This window comes from Ascidiella aspersa, chromosome 6 (assembly GCF_963924565.1).
Source record: "Ascidiella aspersa chromosome 6, kaAscAspe10.2, whole genome shotgun sequence".
Lineage (NCBI taxonomy): Eukaryota > Metazoa > Chordata > Ascidiacea > Phlebobranchia > Ascidiidae > Ascidiella > Ascidiella aspersa.
Window position 1 is genome coordinate 10,933,990 of NC_139452.1, and position 24,626 is coordinate 10,958,615.

General features: G+C 35.3%; 4 protein-coding genes across 6 annotated transcripts; 3 read left to right on the forward strand and 1 right to left on the reverse strand.

Annotated features, from left to right (window-relative positions):
• The first annotated feature begins 1,752 nt into the window (after nt 1-1,752).
• On the forward strand, nt 1,753-3,026 carry LOC146139694 (tRNA N6-adenosine threonylcarbamoyltransferase-like). The gene has a single exon (XM_083391847.1). The coding sequence runs from the start codon at nt 1,812-1,814 to the stop codon at nt 2,832-2,834; it is 1,023 nt and encodes a 340-aa protein (XP_083247973.1). The 5' UTR covers nt 1,753-1,811; the 3' UTR covers nt 2,835-3,026.
• Nucleotides 3,027-3,360: 334 nt separating this feature from the next.
• LOC146139695 (glyoxalase domain-containing protein 4-like) lies at nt 3,361-10,527 on the forward strand. The gene is made up of 8 exons (XM_083391192.1): nt 3,361-3,497; nt 4,547-4,596; nt 4,940-5,060; nt 5,400-5,544; nt 7,421-7,471; nt 7,540-7,706; nt 9,089-9,256; nt 9,937-10,527. The coding sequence occupies exons 1-8, from the start codon at nt 3,408-3,410 to the stop codon at nt 10,033-10,035; spliced, it is 891 nt and encodes a 296-aa protein (XP_083247318.1). The 5' UTR covers nt 3,361-3,407; the 3' UTR covers nt 10,036-10,527.
• A 2,362-nt stretch (nt 10,528-12,889) lies between these two features.
• On the reverse strand, nt 12,890-14,807 carry LOC146139696 (transmembrane emp24 domain-containing protein 2-like). 3 transcript variants are annotated; one of them, XM_083391317.1, is made up of 4 exons: nt 14,611-14,807; nt 14,178-14,373; nt 13,411-13,521; nt 12,890-13,126 (listed from the first exon to the last, which is right to left on the reverse strand). In XM_083391317.1, exons 1-4 carry the CDS (start codon nt 14,788-14,790, stop codon nt 13,002-13,004), a joined length of 612 nt encoding a protein of 203 aa, XP_083247443.1. In that variant the 5' UTR covers nt 14,791-14,807; the 3' UTR covers nt 12,890-13,001. The 3 variants fall into 3 exon arrangements, with proteins under 3 accessions (XP_083247443.1, XP_083247444.1, XP_083247442.1); XM_083391318.1 differs by having other exon boundaries at nt 14,172-14,373; XM_083391316.1 differs by having other exon boundaries at nt 14,127-14,373.
• An 812-nt stretch (nt 14,808-15,619) lies between these two features.
• On the forward strand, nt 15,620-23,671 carry LOC146139697 (trichoplein keratin filament-binding protein-like). The gene is made up of 11 exons (XM_083392109.1): nt 15,620-15,840; nt 16,364-16,531; nt 16,970-17,012; nt 17,258-17,383; nt 18,021-18,170; nt 18,945-19,084; nt 19,388-19,562; nt 19,803-19,946; nt 20,636-20,799; nt 21,575-21,740; nt 23,001-23,671. The coding sequence occupies exons 1-11, from the start codon at nt 15,650-15,652 to the stop codon at nt 23,034-23,036; spliced, it is 1,503 nt and encodes a 500-aa protein (XP_083248235.1). The 5' UTR covers nt 15,620-15,649; the 3' UTR covers nt 23,037-23,671.
• Nucleotides 23,672-24,626: the final 955 nt, after the last annotated feature.

A 24,626-nucleotide genomic window follows, 5' to 3' on the forward strand; every position in this document is an offset into this window, starting at 1 on the left:
ATCCAAGCCTAAACAACCAATAATTAAAAGCGTTTGCGCGACGTGTGAAAAAATGCGCCAATTAGTAATTTGCCAAAAAACATTTCAACGGGACGTGACGCATGAAGAAACAAAGTTGCTTATTGCTCGACACAGTGGATCGTTTAAAATAAACCCTACAGCAGTGTTTTTTAACTTTTTTAGCGCTCGTACCCTTTGAGCTTTCATAAAATTTTCTCGTATACAATGGCTGATGGTAGTAAATAAAATTTTAATAACACGAATTAACCTCAATGTATTTATAACTTACGTGTTGAATATATGCATTAAAAACAGTCTTGTAAGTTCAGCAATATTTACAAAGTACAAACAATCAGTCAATTTACTAATAGCGATTTTGTTGTTACTTTTCGTAAACTACGCATTCTTCACAAATATACCCAAATAGCGCATAATTCCACACTGCATGTCGTAAACCCTGCACGTACCCCTGATTAAGAACCCCTGCATGCATAGCTGAACGACAACCAGCACTAGTTTAGGTCAGTGCTCCGCAACCTTTTTTTACCTGCGGCAGACTTACGAAATACATGACGATCGGCGACCCAAAATAAAAAGAAAACATAAATCTGGGTAAATCTCGCGACCCAAGCCTCTTCTGGTGAGGGACCGATCTAAGACGTCATAATTTTTCGTCATAAATCTGGTAACCGTAAGAATTTGCCGTTCTCAGTCGAAAACGTGTGCAAATAAAATGGATAAAATATATACAAGGAGGTAAAGCGTTTAATCGAAGAGCGAAGCGTTTATTAGGTCAAATTGTCAGCATTTTTTTTCAGAAAGAGTGTGACGTATTAGTAATTTAAAAAACATCTTATAAGATCCCCGAATCACAAAAAATACATATGTGTTGATCTCGTTAAACTTGTTAATTTATGTTTTATGACGTCACACTACCGAGCGCGCTCCGATTAATCACTCTTATAGACGCGACTCTTATAGTTAGCCCTATCGGCTGTACGAAAGTCGAAAGCGTACATGGAGATAATAAGTGGCTCAACTTGGACGTATGCCTATGTAATAAGTTGACCTATGCGGTTTGGATAGTTTGTAGATGGGTAATCAAGCCACATTAGGTTCGTTATAAGTACATCTCTATTATAATTATTAACAAAGGAGAATGTGTGGACTGTTAAGTCCGAGCATGACCGTCGTCTTGACGGACCCGGTTTATTTAGGGCGAATCAGACTCCAAAATCGACTTAATTTTGTAGGCCGAGCCAGGTGCGAATGGTTGTTTTCAACCGAGTCCACAACCCTGTTTACAAGATACGTTTGTGTCGCGCTGTGAGCTATAATCGAAAAAAAACGGACTTATGGTTATTATAAAATGTAAAACATATTTTTGTTGTCTATGTACGGTGAATCGTCAAGGAAGTTTGATGATTTGAAAGTTGCAACCTAGGATCCCCAAAACGGGAAGCATACTGCAAAGGCAAAGTATAAACTTATGCAAAACATTAACGTATTCATTAAAAAATCAGTGAGAATGAGTGTTCGGATAATGTAATTTTCGAGGAAATATTAAACTTTCCGTTTGACCACGACGGATCCAATTTATAAACCACCGGCGTTCGTCAAGCTACTCCTGCCTAATTTGACAAACTTTGTAACTGTGACTTGCAATATTTATTTTGATGAGTCATTGCGTATTTACCATGTGTACACTGCACCATACAAAAAACAAACGAGCTGTGCGACACATTTCTTCTCGGTAAGCATTCTGTTATTTCCTTGATTGTTGCCTCGTGGATTAGGCAACTGGAATTGCCATGTCATACACTATAATCGGCTTCGAGGGCAGCGCGAACAAGCTGGGCATCGGGATTGTAAGAGACGGAAAGGTGCTGTCCAACCCGAGACACACTTACATATCGCCGCCTGGGCAAGGCTTTCTGCCCAGGGAAACTGCGCAGCATCATCGCCGGTACATGCTTAAGATTTTACAGCAAGCCCTCAGCGACGCAAACGTGACCCATGAAGAAATCGACGCTGTTGCATACACGAAGGGCCCGGGGATGGCCGCACCCCTGGTGTCTGTGGCTGTTGCCGCAAGGACTGTAGCGCAATTGTGGAACAAGCCCATCATTGGCGTGAACCACTGTATCGCCCATATCGAGATGGGTCGGTTGGTGACTGGTGCTGAGAATCCGATTGTTCTCTACGTTTCAGGTGGCAACACTCAGGTTATCGGCTACTCTCAAGGCCGCTACAGGATCTTTGGTGAGACAATTGACATTGCAGTTGGCAACTGCTTGGATCGCTTTGCGCGAACTTTGCGCATATCCAATGATCCCAGCCCAGGCTACAATATTGAACAAATGGCTAAAAAAGGGGCAAAGTTTGTTCCGATTCCGTACACTGTTAAGGGGATGGACGTTTCTTTTTCTGGAATCCTCTCATACGTTGACGACTGTGCAAGGAATAAGATTAAGTCTGGGGAATGCACGGCAGAAGATTTGTGTTTTTCACTTCAGGAGACAATCTTTGCAATGCTCATTGAAATCACAGAGCGAGCAATGGCACATTGTCAGTCTGACGAAGTACTTATTGTTGGTGGTGTCGGATGCAACATGAGATTGCAAGAGATGATGCGGGTCATGGCCGGTGAACGTGGAGCGAAACTCTATGCAACTGATGACAGATACTGCATTGACAATGGTGCCATGATAGCTCAAGCGGGCTATGAAATGTATAAACATGGCGTTAAAGATATTGGCCCTGGAGAGCTCCTGAAAGACTCGTTTTGCACTCAGAGGTTCCGGACAGATGAAGTTGAAGTAACATGGAGATAAGCGTTATCAGTGTTTTTTTAACTCTATAGCTTCTACCATTTCTTAACATTTTGTTAAGCTTTAACATTAGGAAATTAGGTTTTGTATTGTATAAAGGGTTGATCAAGGAAACCAAGCAGTCAGTATGCATTCTGTGGCAGGTGAAAACCCAATATTTTTTACACAATTTGTGAGCACACCAGAATTAGTATATTGCTCACTTAAAATTTTAGACAAAGGTTGATTTTTGGAAGAATTTAAAAAACTTAAACAAACATCATTGCACAAAATTTGCCAAGTGCCAAAAAATGCAGACTGGCTTTACCATGTGCCATGAAATGCATACTGGCAATTCTTCAATATAAAAGTTTAAATGTGAGAAAAAAACAAGTGAAATTTATTGCTGACATTTTTTTTGTTATTGTGTTAAAAAAAAATTAAATGTCTGACCATCTTTTGAGCAATCTTAACACTAACATATTGTTGTGTTTTTTAAAAATAGTATATTTTTTGCACTCTACAACCATTGCTTTTACTCCCTGAACCTAGCATTATTTTTTATTAATCAACAAATTTTGAAAGGTGTTAGTAAAAATGGCAGGGCGAAGAACTCTTCATTACGTCTTTAAAGTTGGCGACCGCTCTGCTACCATGAAATTTTACAGAGAGATCCTTGGCATGAAGGTAGGTGCTTTAAAGAAGAGTTTCTACTGATACCAGTTTTATCATTTTTTACACTTTTTATCAAGTCATTACTTCTAAATTGCTCACAGCTAGCATTCAAATGATAAATAACTTGCAATAAATATGCCAGACTTGTATCCGTTGCAATAAAGTACAAAAAAATCAGTGATACCCCTTGATTAAACTGCACTTCTATGATGTGGATTAAACATGTGGTTATAATGATGTTATGACATAGAACAGATTAAAAACTCAAAAATTGTAGCATGAAATACTACACTAGTTTCTTGGTGTCAGTATTCACTTGATTTTGATATTTTACTGAGGATCGGTGAAACGCAAATCAGTTATTTTTTTGGTTTATGCAAAACTTCTGTTGATATTTTAGGCATATTAAAAAGACAAACAACTGGAGAAATGCCAAAGAAAAAAACACGTTGGCTATTTTAGAGAATTGTTAAGTAAACAGTTCAGTTAAAATACAAGGTAGAAAGAATGGCAAAAATTCTAAACAGACCTATCATATTAACGAAATAGGACATAGTCTAATTGCGAATCAACACTAAAAAATAAACACAACAAATACTGTTCAATACTATTGTCCAAATCAGAGATCACAACTATATAAATTGAAAAAACGAAGTTCAAGCTGAACCTAATGCGATAATCTAGACCAGTGCTTTTCAACCTTTTGCTGGAGTGGAACCCTATGGAAATATTTCACTGGCTTGAGGAACCCCAATTAGCTACACAATTTAGAAATTGCGGAACCCCTGGCTTGTACTAGCGGAACCTTAGGTTCCGCGGAACCCTGGTTGAAAACCACTGATCTAGACATATATATGTGGTTAATTCTGACTGCTCGCATATACTATTTATTGCTCTAATGAAGTTATAATACCATTAAAATGTTGGTAGATTTTGTTTAGAACTGAATGACAATTTTAAAAAGTGCAGTACAATTTTTGTTTATTTTGTAAACAATATATTTAACTTTTTTGGCCAAGTCAAAAAATAATCGCCCCAATAATAAGTAATATTTTTTTTAGATTTTGCGACACGAAGAGTTTGAAGAGGGCTGCAAGGCTACTTGTAACGGGTAAGTTATTTATTTGTTTTATAATTATTTGATTGGTATATAATTGTTTGATCAACTTCTGCGATATTTACCATGTTTCATAGTTGTTTAACCTTTACAATGAACAATGTAATAAACTAGTGTTAAATCAAACAAATCATTTCAAAATGCTTTTCTATATTTTTTTATTTATTAAAAGTGTGATGGATACAGGATAAAATAAAAGTCATTTATTTTTCAAAACGTTTAATTCTAAATATACTATTTTTGACATATTATGTTTATTGCAAGTATATGGCACGTGGTGCTAGAATAATTGGCACCAATCAGTTCCAAACCAACTGTACAATTTGTTGCGCTACAGACCCTACGATGGAAAATGGAGCAAGACGATGGTTGGATATGGGCCAGAGGACAACCACTTTGTCTGCGAATTGACTTACAACTACGGGATTGGCGATTACGCCCTTGGAAATGATTTCATGGTATATAAATTTAAAATGGATTGGGTTTTACTGGATGCCGGCAAATAATGATTCTTGTGTCTTGATCTTGTTGGTTTGGGTTGGTGAATGGTTGCAGGAAATTAATGCTGATTGACATCCTTTTATTCAGAAAACAGTAGACACTCCTAGATCTGACAGGAAGATAGAAACTATTTTCCATGTTGTAATTCTCCCACTTTAAAGCACACTTACTTGCCAACCAAGTTAAATTAATATAATTACTACTTTTTTTAAAGATTTATTTTAAATTTTTGTTATATATTTCCTAGTGTTGTTTTTAGTTTAAAGATTTTTCACAATGCTATTTGTTTATCTCAGGGCATCACCATAAAGTCTAGCAAAGTCGTACAAAACTGCAAATCTAAGGACTGGCCAATGACAAATGTGTCTGATGGTACCTTTGAAATTAATGCACCAGGCGGTTACAAGTTTGTGATCATGGATTCTGAACAACCAGCATCAGGTTTAATATTGCATATTATTGTCTTTTTGTTTGTCAAGGTTTTGGAATCAATAAGCTTCAGATTTGAAGTTGTATTTTCTGTTGTAAAATGCTCATTGAAATATTTAAAAATATAGTAAAATTTACACATTTACTGTTGTACAGCGTGGTCCTACTACTGGCCCACAGGTTATTTTTTTGGGGATCGTTTATTTGGCCCGCTATCAAATTGCCCATTCCCGCATTGTTTCATTTACTCCAGAGACTCACTACAAAACACAACTTCTGCCAAATTATCTAGTTAGTCTATACCAGCGGTTCTTAATCGGGTGGGCGCCAAGCAATTCTTAAGGGGATGCGAGCCTTACTTCAATATTTAATTTTTTTACAGTGATTTTAATGGTTTTATTTGGGTTGGGCACCACTCAAACTCTGTTTTTTGCCAACTTTAACATTAAACTGCGAAATTTTTTTTGCGCTTATGCGTGAATATCATGTTTCTGCTTTTGTTGATTTTTTTTACCACAAGTCTCTTTAAATGCCATTGCAGTTTTTTTGTCTATTAGTAGTACACATGTCATAGAAGGTATAACGGCCCTCTTTAAATTGCAGTTTTGCTAAATTTATAATCAACCCATCAAAGTTATTCCCCTTTCGAAATATATTTTATCCGTATTTTATTATGATACCAGGCTAACAACAGGGACTTTTCGCGAATCTATAATGTTTTTTTGCAATATTGCTGTTGTATTGTGTCTAGTGACATCTTTTAAAACACGATAATGCAATGTTTAATCTTGGCGCTCGACATCACAGCCTTAGAACTATAGAGTCAACTCAATGCCCTCACAACACGTTTGTCAAAATCAGGTCGTGTCAAGCACGAGCAATTTGTTGTGTGCCCAATGCGAAAAGCCTCCTGAATTACTGTACTAATAGTTTAGCCAATTCAACCTAATGAAAACATTTTTTTGTGTTGTGCGCGGGATTAACTTATCTTCAGTTCTTTAATTACATCGCCTAAATTTTTCTGGGGTCGCCATAACTCATTATATTCCTACTGTTTTAGTACGATTTATGTATTTTGTTTTCTTTGCAATTTCGTCACACCAATAAATGTGACTGAGTACATAGGAAATATAAGCTTTTGTTTCTTCTATATAAAATAGGTGTCTTGGGTTACAAAGATTGCAGCAAATACATATTTACTTTTGGACTTTATGCAACTAACTTACCTGACTCCGTCCAATTTTATGAGTTAACTACTCCGTTTTCAACCACATTTCCGTTTTCAACCACATGGCTTTGCTAAACGAAATTTATCGCACTGACCATATTAAAAAAAGCAACATCGTAAATCGCTTGGAAGTAGATCATGGCCGTTAAGCTTATGCAAAGTGTCTGTTAACTGGTGGACATTATGCAGGCGCAACCATCGCACTTAATGTTAAAAAAATTGAATTTTTTGCTTTAGTTCGTGTGCTAAATATAAATTCATAATTTAAATAAAACTACCTAAAAGAAATCATTTTGGGGCACGTAGGATATAGCCACAGTTATCTGGAAGTGTGCATAATTTACAAACATTCGCTCGTGATACTTAGTTCCAGCATTATTATATATATAATTTATTCCTATCTGAAAAAAGGGGTAAATTCTGATTTAATATTATTTAAATTGAGGTCGATTATTAAAAAGGTTGGAGACCACTGCCCTAAATAATAACGTAACTTGTAACGTAATATGTCAGATTTTTCCATTCCCCTTCCCTAAAACCAAATCTTAGATCGGCCCGCGACAGAATATAGTTGGACCACGCTGCTGTAGTACCAACCTAACGTTTACGGGTTTGTTGTTTTGCATTTTTATTACGAATTGTGTTACACATTGTCCGCAGATCCTGTTCAAATGGTCTCTATTGCCTCTTCAAATCTGAAGAAATCAGTTGGTAAGAAAAGCATTCCTGTTTTTTGCCAGCTAGTCGTTCGAAATACACATTTTGCTTTTCATTCCCAGATTACTGGTCAAACATCGCCGGAATGAAGGTATTTGCGCAAGATGACAAAGCGGCCACACTCGGCTATTGTGAGAAACAAGCCAAACTCCGTCTGTGTACTGTGCCTGGCCAAGTGGAACACAAAAAGGCATTTGGAAGGGTTGCAATAGCCTGTCCTAGCGATCAGGTTTGTTTGACAAAATTCTTCAAAGGATAAAGCATGTGCTGTATAGTTGTTCACCAACACCTTTGGTTTTTGCACCTGTCCTGATTACAATTTCGTGATACGGACATGTAAAACGTATACTATCATAAGAGCAACGAATCCTATTTACAGGCAGATTATCTTGCTGTAAAGGTTTTGCTTTTCGCTTTGGTAATCAACGTTAGAAACACAATCACAATGTGATGGGAGAATGCGTTTCGTTAGGGAGTGTGCAATTTATCAGGATATACATACAAGTAGTTCAATTTGAAAGACAAAAAACTTATTCAACTTCTTGTGGCTTCTAGCCACTGAGTAAATACATGCTAGCTAAAACATTAGAGTCAAGTTGAGATATTTGAAATACTGTTACGTAAGTCTTTAATTGACTTGTAACTTAAGCGCCGTTTGATTGGAATCCATCTTAAAAAACTAACTCTTGTCACTCTTCCTGTTTTTTTAGCATTGCGTCGGTTAAAAAACAGTTATGCTTCGATGTGCCAAATACAGGGTTGCCATCAACATGGACCCAAAAATAAGGACAACCGAAAAACTAGATTAGCATTTAAAAAACGGTTTTGGAAATGCATCGTATTTATACGAGCCGTGTCATATCACATTCCATACTTTTTGCCAGAAACAATCTGCTCCAGCAATTTATCTAGGTTTATGGTTTGGTTTTCTGTTAACTCCTGATAATGTTGCTTAAAGAACACTATTTTAAAAATCCGACCACATAACGCGATCGACCAGGTGAAATGTGACGATCAAACGGTCGATTGCGATCGAAGTGTTCGCCACTCCCGCTTATAACTTCACTGATTTAATCGAAGTGTCGACTGCATTGCACCCATTTCCCCATTACCAACCACTTCGCAAAAATGCTTCCTTCGCCGCACCCTATTCTGCTGTAGCCTAAACAGCAGTAACATTGTACTGCTGTTTACTGCTAAAATGTCGTCAGCTGCTGTATCCTGGCACAGCAGCCAAGACTGCTATACCACTTCCCTACCTATCTCGCCACTTAACAGTAAAATCCTGAGACTTGTACGCCACGGGAGTACCTTTTCATTTATAATGTCATAAAATATCAGCGCAAAAGCATAATTTTAGAATATTATTTAACATTGGTTTCCAGAGGAAAACGATCGAAGTTCTGTAGTTGTTGAAAATAAGACAAAATAAGGACGCTAGTCGAAAATGAAGACATTTAGGTTTTCTAAGACAGGGCTTTTCAAAATAAGGACAAATCCACTACCGAAAGATGCAACCGAACCGCTTAAACCTTAAATCACAGAAAAAATTTGCTGCAAACGAACAATATCGTGTGCTGTTCGAGCAACGATAATTATCCCTTTTTATAGCTGGCAGGCATCCAGGACGCCGCCAAATCGATCAGCTCCAAGATTCTCACGGAGCTGGTGAGTCTGGACACCCCCGGTAAGGCCACCGTCCAGGTGGTGATTCTGGCCGACCCAGACGACCATGAGATCTGCTTCGTCGGCGACGAGGCCTTCAGAGAACTGTCCCAGGTGCGTATGGCACAAATCTATTTTTAGTTTTCTTTTTCTGTTCTTTGACGTTTTAGGTCAGGCGTTCAAACGGTATATAGGTCTGCCAAGATTTTTTTTCTCCAAATAAAATAACCGTTTTACATCGTTTGAATTATGTTAATTGAGGTGCAAAAAAATATAAAACAAACGAAACATTTTTTTTAAATAAGCAGATTACAGACGAACAAAGCAGGCATCGCTAGTTTCTGCACAAGACAAACATGTATTAAAAACGTTTTTTATTTGAAACCAAACTTGTTTTAATTTAAACTAAAGTAGCAGTTTATGTTTAACAAAAGAGCTTGCAATTTAGGAATTTCCTTTCATGTACATGCTGTTATTTTATGGAAGTTTGGCCCGGTACGGATTTAGCCAAACTTCATTAACGCTGAACTGCCTGCTGCATAAATTAACGTCAGCGTTGTATTTAAGATCGGCAGACAAACAACATCTAGCCACAAAAAATGGCCGTAATTTTGGTTTCGAGTCTCCTCTCAAATTCCTGACCGCCAGCCAACTGTTATTGCAGCGTTTTGTGTCAAGCAGTGTAGCGCATCGCGTTTAAAAGTTGCTAGAAAAGTGGCTGTTCTTTCGAATTGACACGTAAATCATTACCAAAATAATTGTTACTACAAACTTATTTAATAATTGCTTAACAGGTGGATCCAAAAGGCGACCAGTTGATGAACGAGGCGCTTGAAGCGGACAAAAGTAATGAATGGTACGCCAAGAAGAATCGCTCCAAGCCGGCGGCGTAATGCCTGAACTTCGCGTGCGTTTCAAATCATGATTTATTCGTCGGGATTCAGGCCTGTATTAGTGTTCTTATTGTCAAAGATTTAAAAGCGATATAAAAGTTTCTTTTTTTGAACGGAGAAGTGTATTTTTGTATTTATGTGTATGTGTGTGAGTGTTTGCCGGAAAACATTGTGCTGTACAATTCAAGACATTCGCTAAAGCATTTGCGTAAACTTGCGGTAGTTAACTGCATTGCCCTACTGTAATATTGCTTTTTTGTGTTGCAACATCACCGTTTATCGTGCATTAAGATTACATTATTTTAGTAATTAGTTAGTTGTGGACCAGGTGACACTGTTGTTGAAAAGCAATATACATTTTAGTATCGAATGGTTGTCCAACAACCGCACTTCCTAAGGTTGTTTTATGTTGTGTAGTACAGTGGTCTTCAACCTTTGTAACAAGCGACCCCAATTTGAACAAAATGAAATCAGAATTTACAATGCGACCCCATTTTGAACAAAAGAAATTAGAATTTACAATGCGACCCCATTTTGAACAAAAGAAATTAGAATTTACAATGCGACCCCATTTTGTGTCAGATACGAATAAAAATATTTCAATTACTGCTGTAACAAAGTAACACGAGAGAATATGCGTAAATTATACACAATTCCAGAGAACCGTGACTAAACATGTGCACCAAAATGATTGCCCTTAGGAAGTTTAGTTATCATACAAATTTGAATTTAACAAACAAACGAACACAAAACTTTCAATTTGTTTCAACAGTAAATTGCATTAAAAGCTAAAAACAGCAATTCTATATAGCAGAAACGAAAGCTTGTCTCACCTATGCACTCACTCACGTTTATTAGTGTGACGTCGTCGTAAAAAAAACGAATTACATAAATCGTACTAAAACAGTAGGAATATGATGAGTTATGGCGACCCCACAAAAATTTTAGGCGACCCCCGAGTTGGGGACCACTGGTGTAGTAGATAAAGCAAGTTTTATTGCGACCAAGCTTCTAAAACGAACCCCTGAACCTTGTTTTTTTGAAAGCTGTTGTATCATAGTGTAACTCGCAAATACTTAGTGACAAAGCTTTTCGTTGTAAATTTTATTGAGCATCATTTGGTGATTAAATATATATCATAGTTTTGTTTGCTTTACTGTTTTTTTTTCATGTTGGTACGAACTTCTTCAATTTCTATTCAAGGCCAACTAAAACATTTATTTTATATTTCTTTCAAAGCAACGAAATTTCACTACAGTTGCGGAAAAATTGCATCGTATATTGCGTTTGTTGAATTTTGCGTTTTTACTCCCAAACAAAACTTGTGGGCTGATACAGTCTTTCTGTAAGATGCCGCAGATTTTCTCTTTGAAAGAAGCATCAGTGAAATACATTACGGGGTCGTATATTTTTCGATAAAACGTTGAGATATCCGATTTAAGAGCCACGGTCCCGATGGCCGGGGTCGTGAGTTCAAACCTCACTGCAGGCTCTAGCCTGCGCCTTGCTGGCATCATTAATCGACAGATTCATGGAGTCTTCGATGGCTTTCGGTGTACTATGATAAGAAAGCCTTCAGAAGGGCGAGATAACAGTTGTTGAACACGTATTTATTGTGTGTGCATATTTCATTACATAGTATTCATACCAATCTAAAGTTATCTGTTCGTGCAACGAACAATAGTTGTACTTCAAGTTTAATAACGATGACAGAGTATGTGGAATTTCTAAAGACATGTTTCATTTTGACATTTGTTCGTTCGCCGTAATTAGGTACTCAAGATCTTAAAATTTGTAGTTTGCTTAACTTATTAAAATATTGTTGTTACTTTCTCTAGCCGACGACATAATTTTAGATGTCTGTCCTAAATGCAGACTGGTAATTATAATTAAGTTATATGTATGTCTGCATCTGATTTGCACGATGGGCTCAAAGATGTACAAAAGTTTTGAGCCCATCGTGTAAAATGCAGAACACGGTGGCCGCCACGGTCTGTTCTGTGCCATAAAATTGGGCGACGAGATCTGTGGAAACTGTTTGATGGCTAGCAAATTAATTACGTTAACATTTAAAAATATTTTCTAGACATAAAATAAATTTCAATAAACAGTCTGACATGGTTGTTTGGGGAGCTTTAAACTAACTTTTGGAACTATTTTAAATTGAGATTATTATAGTAAATAGATCTTGCAGTCGACAAAGTAGTTTTTTCATTTGGTTTAGAACTTACAAAACAATGTTTTTTCGTGCTTTCTTTTTTAGTACGGGTAAGCCGGGTCTATCTACGTCTGCCGACAATTGTCAGGAAATCCTGTACTGATTGAGGCAAACCAACTGGTGGCTAAAGCCGTCACTATGGCCAATATTAAACACAACAGTGTTATTAAGCTGGCGGTTTTCAAAAGATATTCCCAACAGACTCTACACATAATTGAGAAATCTTGCATCTTTTCTTTCACAACCAACGCATTGCAATAAAACGACCAAAACGCGCGCGAAATCGGAATAAATGAGGAATTAGGTCACCAAACCACCCCATTTGTAGAAATTCGTAATTTGTAAAAGCAGTGACAAGAAATAAGTGATTTAACATTTACTGCCAATGATGTTAGAGCTACGAAGTTTTTTTTTTTTTTAAATACCATATTTTTGTGCAAAGTAATACATTATATTATGGTATAGGCAAATCTTACTGGCATGGTGAAATCCATGTTATTTTTTTAATTTGTCAAACTGAAAACTAAAATGACGACAAACTAATGTTGGCATTTATTTTTAATATAAGCATCTTTTTCTAAGCCAACATTTAAATGAAAAAAATGTAATAAATACATTAAACGCTATATATAAAGGTGTGATATTGGCATCAGTTTTAGAATGCCCTATATCATTTATTTTGCTGTTGTTGTGTGCAGTTCATCGACACCAGAACGCGAAAAATAGTAAAATATGTTGCAAAAAGTGCCTAAATAACTCTTCGAACTTCAAAAAACCTCTTTAGGTAGTAGATTTGTCCCAATGTCATTGCGACAAGGACGAGTGACTCAAAGAAAGCCCACAAAACAACGCGGGAGTTGGTGTTGTCGTTGACTGCAAAACAATACAATTTAAAGACATTAATATATAACAATTATCAACTTGAAACAAACTTTTTTTTCAAATTCCCACTAAATCTTAAACAAGTAAAAACATATTTATTTTTATTGTATCCCAATTAAATTTTAAAAGAATTTTCAAATTTAAAGATAGTAAAAAATATAACAACTTTTAACTGGAAACATATTTTTCAAATTCCCACTAAATATTTAACAAGTAAAAACATATTTATTTTTATTGTATTCCAATTAAATTTTAAAAGAATTTTTATCACTTACTTGCTCGGTGAATTCTTTCTCTCACTTCCATATATTCCTGTTCATGCTTAACTCCAGTCATAGCCACCGATAGTTCATTTATCATTCCTTCCAGTTTGTCATGGTGAGCAGCTGCAAAAAGACAACAGTTATATAAGATAAATTTCTACAGTAAATTAAATGCAATTAAAATTCTAGTACTGTACATTCACACTCTTTCACAAACAAGTATTCATAGTTAGGCAGCATTTTGTTTATGACGTAACACTAGACAGAGAATCCGAAGAGTTAATTAACAGCAAATCAGCACAATTTCATTGCTCAGACAGTAAGATTTAGCTCAGTTTAGTCTGTTTAAATACACTTCAAAACGAAAACAATGGCATCTAAAGCTAGCAAAAAACGAAAATGTAAAGATGAAAACTTGTTATATTACAATTCTGTTATTATTGCTGAACTTGCATTATTTACGGTTTTAGTATTGAAATAATTTTGAGGCTCTCAGGTACTTGTATTTTCTGCAAATAGCTCTTCCATTGAATACATTTGCCCACCCCTGATATAGCATAATAGTGAAAGCTATATTGCTTTTTATATATAACATTGTTCCAAAGAAACACATTGTTTTGCAAAGTAAACCATAGTGCATAGTCCAGCAGAAATATTCTTAATAATAGTTTGAGTCAAAACAAGTTATCTGTAATAAAGCTTGAAAATTGAATTGTCTTTTGAAATACAACCTGTACGCGAACCCAGAAGATAAAGAGTATCCCTAAACAAACATTTACCATCTGATTCTGCATCTTCTGTTGGCTTGGCAGCCTCGCCAATATCGATGCTAAACATGACAATTTTCGGCGTCATCGTTGACATTTTGTTGCTGAAGCAGAACTTGTACTTTCCAGTATTCGGTGCGGTAAATGTGTATTTGCCATTGGATTCCTTTGCACCCTGGTAGATTGTCTTGCCATCGGGCCCAGTAACCTTGAAATGAAAAATAAATATTTTCATAACAAATTAAATTGTTACCACATTTCATTGCTACAAATTGAGTGAGAATTTGTTTGAGATTTTTTTTTGTAACAACCCACTTCAACTGCAAAGGGAGATACAAACACAAAGAATGATATTTTGCCCTTAAAATCTATTGCAGAATTAGGAATATAAAAAAAAATTAAATACAAGTTTATTTAACTTCATGTGCATCGTGTATATACTTGCCTCAATATCAATATCCAAAAATCCACCCTCTGCAACTTCAAACATTAATCCAAGCTTTGTACCAGCTTCTGCATTGTCAAAGAAGCACTCTTCGGCATGTGCATCAACTGTGATAAAGTATGAATTCCCAACACGGGCAAATGCCAACAGGCTTATGGCAACAAATACTAAAAAATTCATTTTATATACAAAAATATACTGCTGCAGACACAATATTATTATAGTTTAAACTAAATTACAAGGATTGCCACTTCTATTAAGGTATTATAAAGTATCATGACAACAACCTGCTTTATATGAAAATGATATACATGTTGCTGTGGGTTTAACAGCTAGTACACGAAATTATCCAATATTATATATATATGAGAAATATACATTCAAAGCAAAAATATATAAGAAACAGGAAGATAAAAACATTTGTTTTCTTTCAACATTACTGCTCAAACAAACATAACGAACATATGGAAATTCGGCCACGTCAACTTAATCTCACAACGACTTGGGAGACAACTGAAACCGACCAAGCGTGTCAAATCTTCGCAATAAATAATAGACATCTTACTTTTGTGCATAATTTGATTAAATAAATTTTTAAATTTTAAGAATGTAGTTAAGCAATTGTTAATTGTTAAATAAAGGTTATAGTTCAAAAAATGTTTGTGTTGCTACAAAATGTTTATCTATAAACAATCATTCGAAAATTTTAGTTTTTAACGCTTTAAACATTTTCTTCCCCTAATGCAGATCTGTATCGTAATCAACGTATAACATCTATGTCGGTTATTTGAAACCACAATTTTCAATTTGGTATTCATTTTGTCATACATGTCAAATAGATGTAGATATTCCCAAACTAAATCGTAAATACTTCAAAAGTTAGCCGCCGTTTGCAACGATTATGCCTTACTGCTCAGGATGTTTTCACAATAGAAACAGCCGCAAAAACAAAAACGGATTTTAATTTTCAAGTGAGTTCACGCAGTCACGCTTATAATTTAAACTTACAGCACCGCAGAAGACGTCGTTAGAAGTCGATATGGCTCTTCCGACTTTGCCCTCTTGCTGGACACACAAGCACCAGCACATCGAGCAACAAATGTCACGAATGCACCAGCAGCATCAGTTGTTTCGCGACCAGTGGAACACGGCGGCGAAATATTTCAACGACCAAAATGTCAACACGAAACTGTCCAACAATTTACAGTCGAAACAATCATTCAACAAAAGGTTGGTTAAATTACCTAAAAGTTAGTAGGTTTTGATTTGAATGTTTAGCAATCTATACATATACATTTTTAGGCTTTTATAGACACATCCTCCCCAGAAAGCTATATGATTGAGTTAAGAACAACTTTTGGCGCTGGTCTTGAATCCTACCATATTTATTTTAACACTAACGAAACGAGTTGTCAAAATTCAAATTACAAGAAGGCATAAATATGTAAGAATAAATCTAAAAATAATAATACTTGACCGGGTTGACCTACCCAAACCAAAACGCTAACAAATGTTGTTAACAATATAAACCGCCGGACAAAAATGTGGTAGGATTCTAGATGAGCATCCACGTTCAAACATCATGTTGATGACATACATTACTGCATAGCAATATTTGCATGTTCAAACTCACCAAATGACTATTTTTTTAATGTTAATTGATTTCTTAACTAGATATTCACCATAAAAGGAAGTAATAACTTAGCTAATTTCTTCGACACTTCTTGAACTGACAGGAAACTGTTGTTTACAGTATGGATGCATATTCATCGAGGGAAGAAAAGTCACGAAAAGCAGCCGCTCTTCATCGAAGAAGAGCAAAACTACAGAAGATGCTTCAAGAGGAAAAAGATTCTTTGGAAGCTGAATTAAGACACCTTTCATTGGGCAACTACTCACGTCTCAAGGAAATGAAAGAGAAGTGAATAAACATTATTTTTACTTTTGTAAAAATAAATATGATTACTGTTGTACTGTTTTTGGCGCTGGTCTAGAATTCTTTCACTTTTTTTTAGGAACGTAACTAATTCAGCTGTCAAAATTTAAATCAAATTAAATGAATAAATGTTTAATATAAATTCTATTTGAACGCTCACTGAGAAATATGCCAAAACTCTGCTGGGCATAAAATAATTTTTTGTCCAGGGAATTGTAGTATTAATTACTAAAATTATTTAGGTTAGCTTTGGGTTCAGGTGGATCAAAGATTATTATTATTATTATATTTGTTTAACATATTTGTCATTTTTGTTACTGTATCTTTTGTTACTATAAAAAAGTGATTGGATTGTGGACCATCACCCTGATTTTAAACCTGTTAAAACTCATGCCTGTGATTTTGAAATGTTTGTACTTTCAGGTCTGAGAACCTCAAATCTGCCAGAGAAGAGAAACGGAAACAGGTAGGCAAATATCCTCATTACAGGGTGTAAAGGTTATTCTTAAAAAATATTTTAATAGTGCCAGGATGCTACATTCTTGTCAGATCTGCTTTAAAAAATAGTTATCCAAACTTGAGTATATTTATTAGTACAATAAACCAATTTACGAGGTCATTTTAATCAATTTAGTCAAACATGGGTTATATTATATAAATATATATGCTATATAAATTTATATTTTACAAGCTATTTTGTTTTAATTTAAGGTTGCTGCTGAAAAACTATATGAACATTGGAAAGAGAACAATCCTGAATTACGAGCTATTGAGAGTGACTTGCACAAAGATCATGTTGTTGAGGCTTGGGGTGACCAGACAGATCGCAAAGAAGCAGTAAGTATTTGAATTTCCTTACCATAATATTGTCATGGTTGCAGTAAATACATCTTAAGTTGGTCAATTTCTTTCTGAAGCAGATATTATCAAGCTTTAACTTTAAATTGGTAGTAGTGGAAAAGATGTGGCAGAGACAAAAATTTAGTTAAAATCCCAATTTAACAAGCCCTAAACGTTTTGTTTACTAAATCTTTGGCATTGCGGTTTATTAATAATAAATTTGTTTTTGCATTATGTATATTTTTCTATTTTATAAGGCATTAAACTGTCATTTTCAGAAATGAACAAAGGCCCAGCAATTGTAACAATGGTACCACATAGGTTGATGCTGTGAGATCAATGATTAATATGTGCTTGCCACTTCAGTCACTTGCGTGCACAATGATCCTTGAATGGCTACTAATATTGATTTGTGTTGTAAATGCTTCCTGTGTGATACAAATGTAAATGAGACAATATGATATGTGTCTATCTCCTTTAGATACATGTTGGAACATTGGATTCTTATGTCTCTTAACTGTCCTGTATTTGTTGATATCCTTGTATGTAATTTATAAACATGGCGTGTTCCCTTTTCTAAACCTTGTTTTTTAAACTAGTTTAAACTTGTCCTATTTATTGTGCATCATTTCAGGCCAAAAAAGAAGAGAAGAAACTTGAGCGCAAGTTTGCAAATGAGTACGAGGAGGCGCGCCTTAAAGCTCTTGAGAACATCCAGAAAAAAGAGGAGCAAAGAGTCGAGGCAGAAAGGGAAAGGGCGGAAATCCTCAGGAAACAAATTAAAGTATGTTGTACAGCACATTGGCCCAATATATACAGTCCACAATGTAACAACTTTGTGTATAGTGTGTTACTTTGATTTTAAGTAAGTGTGGGTTTGTTTGTGTTTTGCAGGATTTCAAAAATCAAAATAGTTAATTTTTTTTTAATGTGACCCTTTAGATCAGTGGTTCTCAAATATATGCCTTTCTCAAATATATATATAAATAATTATGGTGGGGACAGGGATGGTACACCATAATATGTAATATTGTGTCAAAGAACACATATTTAAAAAGTCTTACATTGTGTTAAACTACTGCATATTTAGGTGGACTTATATTTACGCTGCCGCCTAACAGACTGGCTACACTTTAAGAATTCAATATAAATGGTGCATAATAGGGTTAAGGATGTGTACCATTTTGTTGCCAGAAGTTAGAAGGCAAACGAAACGTGTCTTGTGTTTTGAAATGCAGCAAACTATTTTGTATTCAACTGTGGTTGGAAAAAACTATGTTTCTCATATTCTTTTATGCAGCTTATTAGCGCTATTATTACTTGTTTATAAATGTCTGTTAACTAAAAAAGTCAACACTGCTGAACATAAACATCAATTTCCTACTATTTCAAAAAGATTCCAATCTAATTACAAAGGTGTGCTTTTATGACTTACTGGTACAATCCAAAGTTGTGGGCTTTCTATACAACCTGTATGAATTATTTCTGCTAAATAAAATGTCTATGAGTAGACCAAGAAACGACTTTTAATTGAAATCAAACAAGTTGTGCCTTTCAGGACTTGCAGGATCGTGAAGAGGCAGCAGCCGTTCTCAAGCGAGAGGAAGATCAAATTCAACAGGAAGAGTGGAAACTGGAGAAACTTAAAGAGGAGAGAAGAAAGATGGAGGAACAGAGAAAGAAAGCCGAGCATCACAGGTTTTATATAATATCAATATTGGCATTTAAAGATATATACTTTTGTATTAATATAAAGTAAAAACTAAATTGAATATAATAAGAATATCAAATCCCATACAGAAGTAGGTATCATTTTGAATGTTTCAAATAACTCGTTATTCATTTTTAACAGAGTTTGATACCTATTTCTGTATGGGCTTTGATATTCTTATTATATTCGTTTTACTACAATCTCCAACCATTATGCATCTAAATTGAATATGTTTTGCCAATTTTATTGTGTTTAAGACGTTAAGTTTGTGATGTCGTTTTAATTTCCAGATTTCTGCATCATCAGTACAAGGCGCAGCTCCGGAGGCGAGCCCAGCAAGTTCAGGAGGAGCTCGAGCGAGATCGAGAAATCCTTCGACTGCTGGAGCAGGAAGAGCGGAAGCGAGACGAAGTGCAAACAGAGCGAGAAAAACGAGCCAAGGAGGATGTCAAGTGGATGAAGCAGGTCAGCTCAATATAAAATATATATATTTTTTAGAAAAATAAAAATATAATTATAAAAATAAAATAAAATAAAAACAAAAATAAAAATAAAATAAGTATTAAATAACTATTAAATTAAAATAAAATAAAAAAATAAAAGATATGTGTAATCTTATTTAAAAAATACTGAAAACTTTCTGAAGACCTGTTTATATACTTATCTCGACTTGTTATTTATAAATGCTTCGTTTATTTTACTCAGGTCCTGGAGGAGCAGCTAAAGCTTGAGCGCGAGCGCGAAGCAGAACTCGACCTCGTTTATCGGGAAGAGGCGCGAAGAGTTTGGGATCAACGTGAAGAGGAGTGGAGGAAAGAACGAATGGCGAGGGAGAAGCTTATGGGCGAGGTAAGTTAAATTTGACAAAATCAAAGGATGTTTGTTTTGATCTTTTAATTTATTACTTCACGCCGGGAGAAAGTTCCACTGTCAGTATTTTTGTAAAATAGTATTAAATTCAATTTTGATTTGACCTTTTAGGCCTAACGAACTCGTAGCATACTTTATCTGACTTGGCAAGCATATTCCAAGTTGGTAGAAAACTGGCCAAAACGATTTTCATTAATTTATCGTTCACTTTTAAGTTTAAAGCAATGACAGACGGTATTTCGTTTTTCAACTCAATTTCTAGGAAACGTTTTGCGAACCAAACTTTAATACAAATGTTCTTAGACTTGGTATTAGTATCGTCACCATTTTGATGATCAGGAAGAAAGCGAATCAGTGTTATACCTTTGTTTTAAGAGTAGCAAACATCGTGTCTGGTTATAATAAATGATTATTTAGCGTTTGATAAACAACAAACACTTACAATACAGATTGTTTGTTTTCGGGAGGCGCTTTAAAGTATTACTCTTAAAATTGGTCTACAATAGCACCTCACCACTTGTGTATATAAACGGACACGTCTGACCAAAAAAGTGTCCCATTCTAAAAAAGAAAAGAAAAGTTAAATTTTTTTTGCCTTTTAACACATTTGAAAGGTGCATATTTCAGAAATCGTTCAAATTAAAAAAAAATGTTGCGTTTTTTTTCAGGTCTTAGACGAGAGAGGAGGCCAGATCAAGCGACGAGCCGAGCTGAACCGCATCCGGCAGCAAACGCTCCTCAAAGAGCGGGAGGATCTTCTGGAGCAGATGGAGGAGGTCCAGAAGACGGCAAGGATCGACAAAGAGGAGGAGGAAAGGAGAAAACAGAAGAGGTCGGCATCTTCTTTTGTTATTAAAAAGAAAACTTTTTACGTCGTTGTAAATAATGTTTCAACCATAGACAGTTTTACCGATAACAATTACATCCCACCTTTTAGTGATACTTTGAATTACTTCTCAGTCACATGAACTGAAGATGATTCAAGCTTGTATCGAAACGTCTTAATTAAGATTATGTCGATCTACTCGACCTTTTTGGCTTAGAATTTATTATTAAGCAATAATTATAATTGTGTATAACGCATTGCTAAGGGTCAGAACAACATACTGGTTTCTCCCAGTCTTTGGATTGCGTTATGTAGTTTAGCTATACGCTGTATGGAACCAATTTTTTTATTGTGGCGTGAATTGTAGCCTCTTGAGTGAATTACTACCACATATGCATGTTATTCACACATTTTCGCGCTAATCAGGCCTTCAGTTTAAAATTAAACATAAGCAAAACTATTTGTCCGATATCTAAACGCTACCAATATTGAAAATACGGTTTATATTTTAAAATTAAGGATTACCAGGATTAACAGAGTCTAGGATTGCCAGGATTAAAGAGTTCAATACTGCTGTTGGTTCATCATTTTGAGGCATTTTAAGTCCCCGGTTTTAACCAATGATTTTAGCTTCAATCCGTTTTTCTAGGTATAGTTATAATTGCTACTAATGATTTCACTCCTACTAAATATGCAAAAAAAATACAAATGGAATTGCTCCCCCAGGATTACCAGGATAACGGAATTCCTTTTAAAATTGCTATTTTTAATCAAAACACAGGCAAGAAGAGCTTCACGGTCAAATCACCGCGCGCGACCGCCAAGCTCGCACCAGGAGAGAGTGGGAGGATCAGGAGAAAGAAAGAGAAAAACGAGAGGAGCAAGAGTACAACCAGATGATGAGAGAGGAGGCGAGGCGAATGAAGATGGGAGGCTTTGTCGAAAAGGTTTGTTCCTTTGAATATTTTTATTATTTCGATCTAACGGAAGCTATATGCTTTGCAAATCTGACATACATACAACTAAAAATAGGCATTTATCACGAGACATTTACTATAAAACTGTTCAACTGGCACGAATGATACAATACAAAATCCATAACGGGTTCACGTACAGTGTACGCGAGATCACTTTGACGAGATTTTATTGTCTTTGTTCAGTGTGGTAGAAAATTTTCTTTTCAGCCGACCTGTCAAAAAATTATTTAGTTGCGTAGTTTTATTTTTGTTTTTAAAAGTTGGCGGTACTTGTGTGGCGTTATGGCAATTATATGCCTGAGTAAGTACACGCGTGCTTTTAGCTTAAATATATTGTAGTACAACTTAAATTGCCACAATTGGTCGAAGGTATATTGTTCATTAACCCTTTAAACTTGAAAAAAAAGTAAGAAAAAAGTCGAAAAAAGTCAGTTGTTCCAAAAGTGTTAATTATGTCATTTCGCTAATTTTGTCCCTTGATTGTAACGACATTTTAGGCTACGTCAATACTATTTAATAAGCGTCTGTTAGTCTATAGAATAGTGCGTTTTGACTATTTTTGTCGCTTTATGCATTAAAATAATTAAACGGATAAAGCAAAGTTTATAGGTTTCATTAAAATAAACAACAAAACAACTATTTATTCGCCTTTATTGTTTTAGTCAATATCGGACCTATTTGGACGAGCACAAAAATAATATCCGAGATGGATTGTACTTAGGCACTAATGCCACTAACAGACCAACAGAGATGCAATCGTATGATTATTGCACAACAAACTTATTATTAAAACAAATAAAAAATAAAGCAAATCACTGTGGAACATTTAAACTGTGCAAATATTCTACTGAAGAGTTGTCAGTCCACTTGGAGTCAATAGTAACCAAGCATTTCTTTTGGTATAATGGATTAACTACTGTTTATCAATATAGATTTCAGCTAAACAATGTATAAATGAAAATTTAGGTAAATTTTTTACAAATAGACATACGCATTTTTGCAACATTGTTGGTAGAGCAGGATATTTTACAGCAGATTTACTACAAACAGGTCTAGAGAGCCTTTATCTGTTTTGTGGATTTCCTATGAAAGGCTACTTCCCTTCCATGCGCTGAGTTACACCGACGGTGGTTTTCGATCGACGTTCCATGGAACATTGGTCATAATAATCAATATCTTGCGGAACACTAGTTGTAGCCTAAATCACTGACATAGATATTTTTACTGCAGAGGCGACCACGTTCCAGTCGACCGGCTTGGGAGTAAACATCCTTAACAAAACGGTAAATCCTACAAACGTTGCAAGCGAATCGAAGTGATTTATGGGATGCGTTGTCGTCCTTTGCAAGTCAGTCGTCTTCATTCCTTCTGTTATAGTACATTGGCACCAGTAAAATCCCTTTTATTTGGGCTTTGCGAAACCTAAGGACAATAGCTGTTTTGTTTTTTTCTTATTTCAGTTGCGTTATCTTACCTTGACCGCAATTGTTTTTTTTCTGTACTGTACCATACGCACTAGAAACTTACACGCTTTGTTGAAAAATCGAAAAAAAAGTTGACATTCTTTCCTAACTGTTCGTTTCTTTATGAGTCTTTTTTTTATCAGTATTGCATCGTTATGAATTTTCCTAAGATTTATTTTTCTTCAGGAAGATAAAGGATTGATCCCCGACATTGATATTAATTTATTAAGTTAGAATGAAATCTCGTGTTTTAACACGCGCAATTTTTCGTTTCGATTCGTAGTTGTGATGAAGCCGTAAAAATAATCTGCCTAATTTTGGGTTATTGTTTTCAAAAAAAAAAAACTCTTTGATCGTTTTCTTGCTTACTCTTCTCTTGAATTTTGGAATAAATGTACTGTGACTGTGTAAAGGAATAATTTCCAAATACAAAATTTGATTTCCATGCTGCGAATTTTTCCTGTTATATTCCACTGACTTGCACTACAAGGTTCTAGGATTTGGCGAGAATAGATTTAATCTAGGTTTAACTCTAGATTTATTGTGGGAAAACAACTTGGGATCATAAAACTTAGCGATGTCGTTACGCAACGTTTTCCACTCAGAACCCAAATTTTAAAGTTCGTTGTTATTCTAGCACAGACCTGGGCAAAACAAACAACAAAACTTAACCCTAATATATATAGATATATTGCGCTGCTTTCGAATGTATTCCGACTTTAAAATATGAACGAAATACATGCCGTTTTCTAAACTCTGAAACATACAAATTCACGTTTGTCAGCCTAATTTAGTTAATGCCATGTTGTGTATTTTTCCCGATTTATACCTTCTTTGCAATATAGCCATTGTACCAAAGTATAACACATCGGTAACTTAAAGCCTCAAAAGCCAAAAAACATTGTAAGTTTTTTGTGGGAAAGTTTTACGTATTTAACCTTAATTTTTTAGTCAACTCGACCCACAACTTGATAAACGCCAATATATCAAGCAATGTACATTTTTTGTCTGTGCTCAATTTTTGACGTTCCCCTCTATGTCGAAATTAAAATTTTCGTTTTAACAAATAGCCCAGCGTTTCTCAACCGGTGCGCCGCGGCTACCATAGTAGACCTACTGAGACCACCGACATAATAACGCCATACTCGCAGTAATAACCACGACAGAATAAGATCTAAAATAGTCTAAATAAGACCTAAACACGAAATAAGTCCAAAATTAATCGGAAGAAGACTTAAATGGACAAAATAAGGTTTTTAGTCTTAAAGGCTGGAGTCCCTTTAAAGATATGCAACTATATAAAACCTATATAATAAAAAAAATGCAGGCAATTTAAAAGAAATACCGGTACACAAAAAAAAAAATTCGCGCTCGCTTCGCTCGCAAGGTGGGC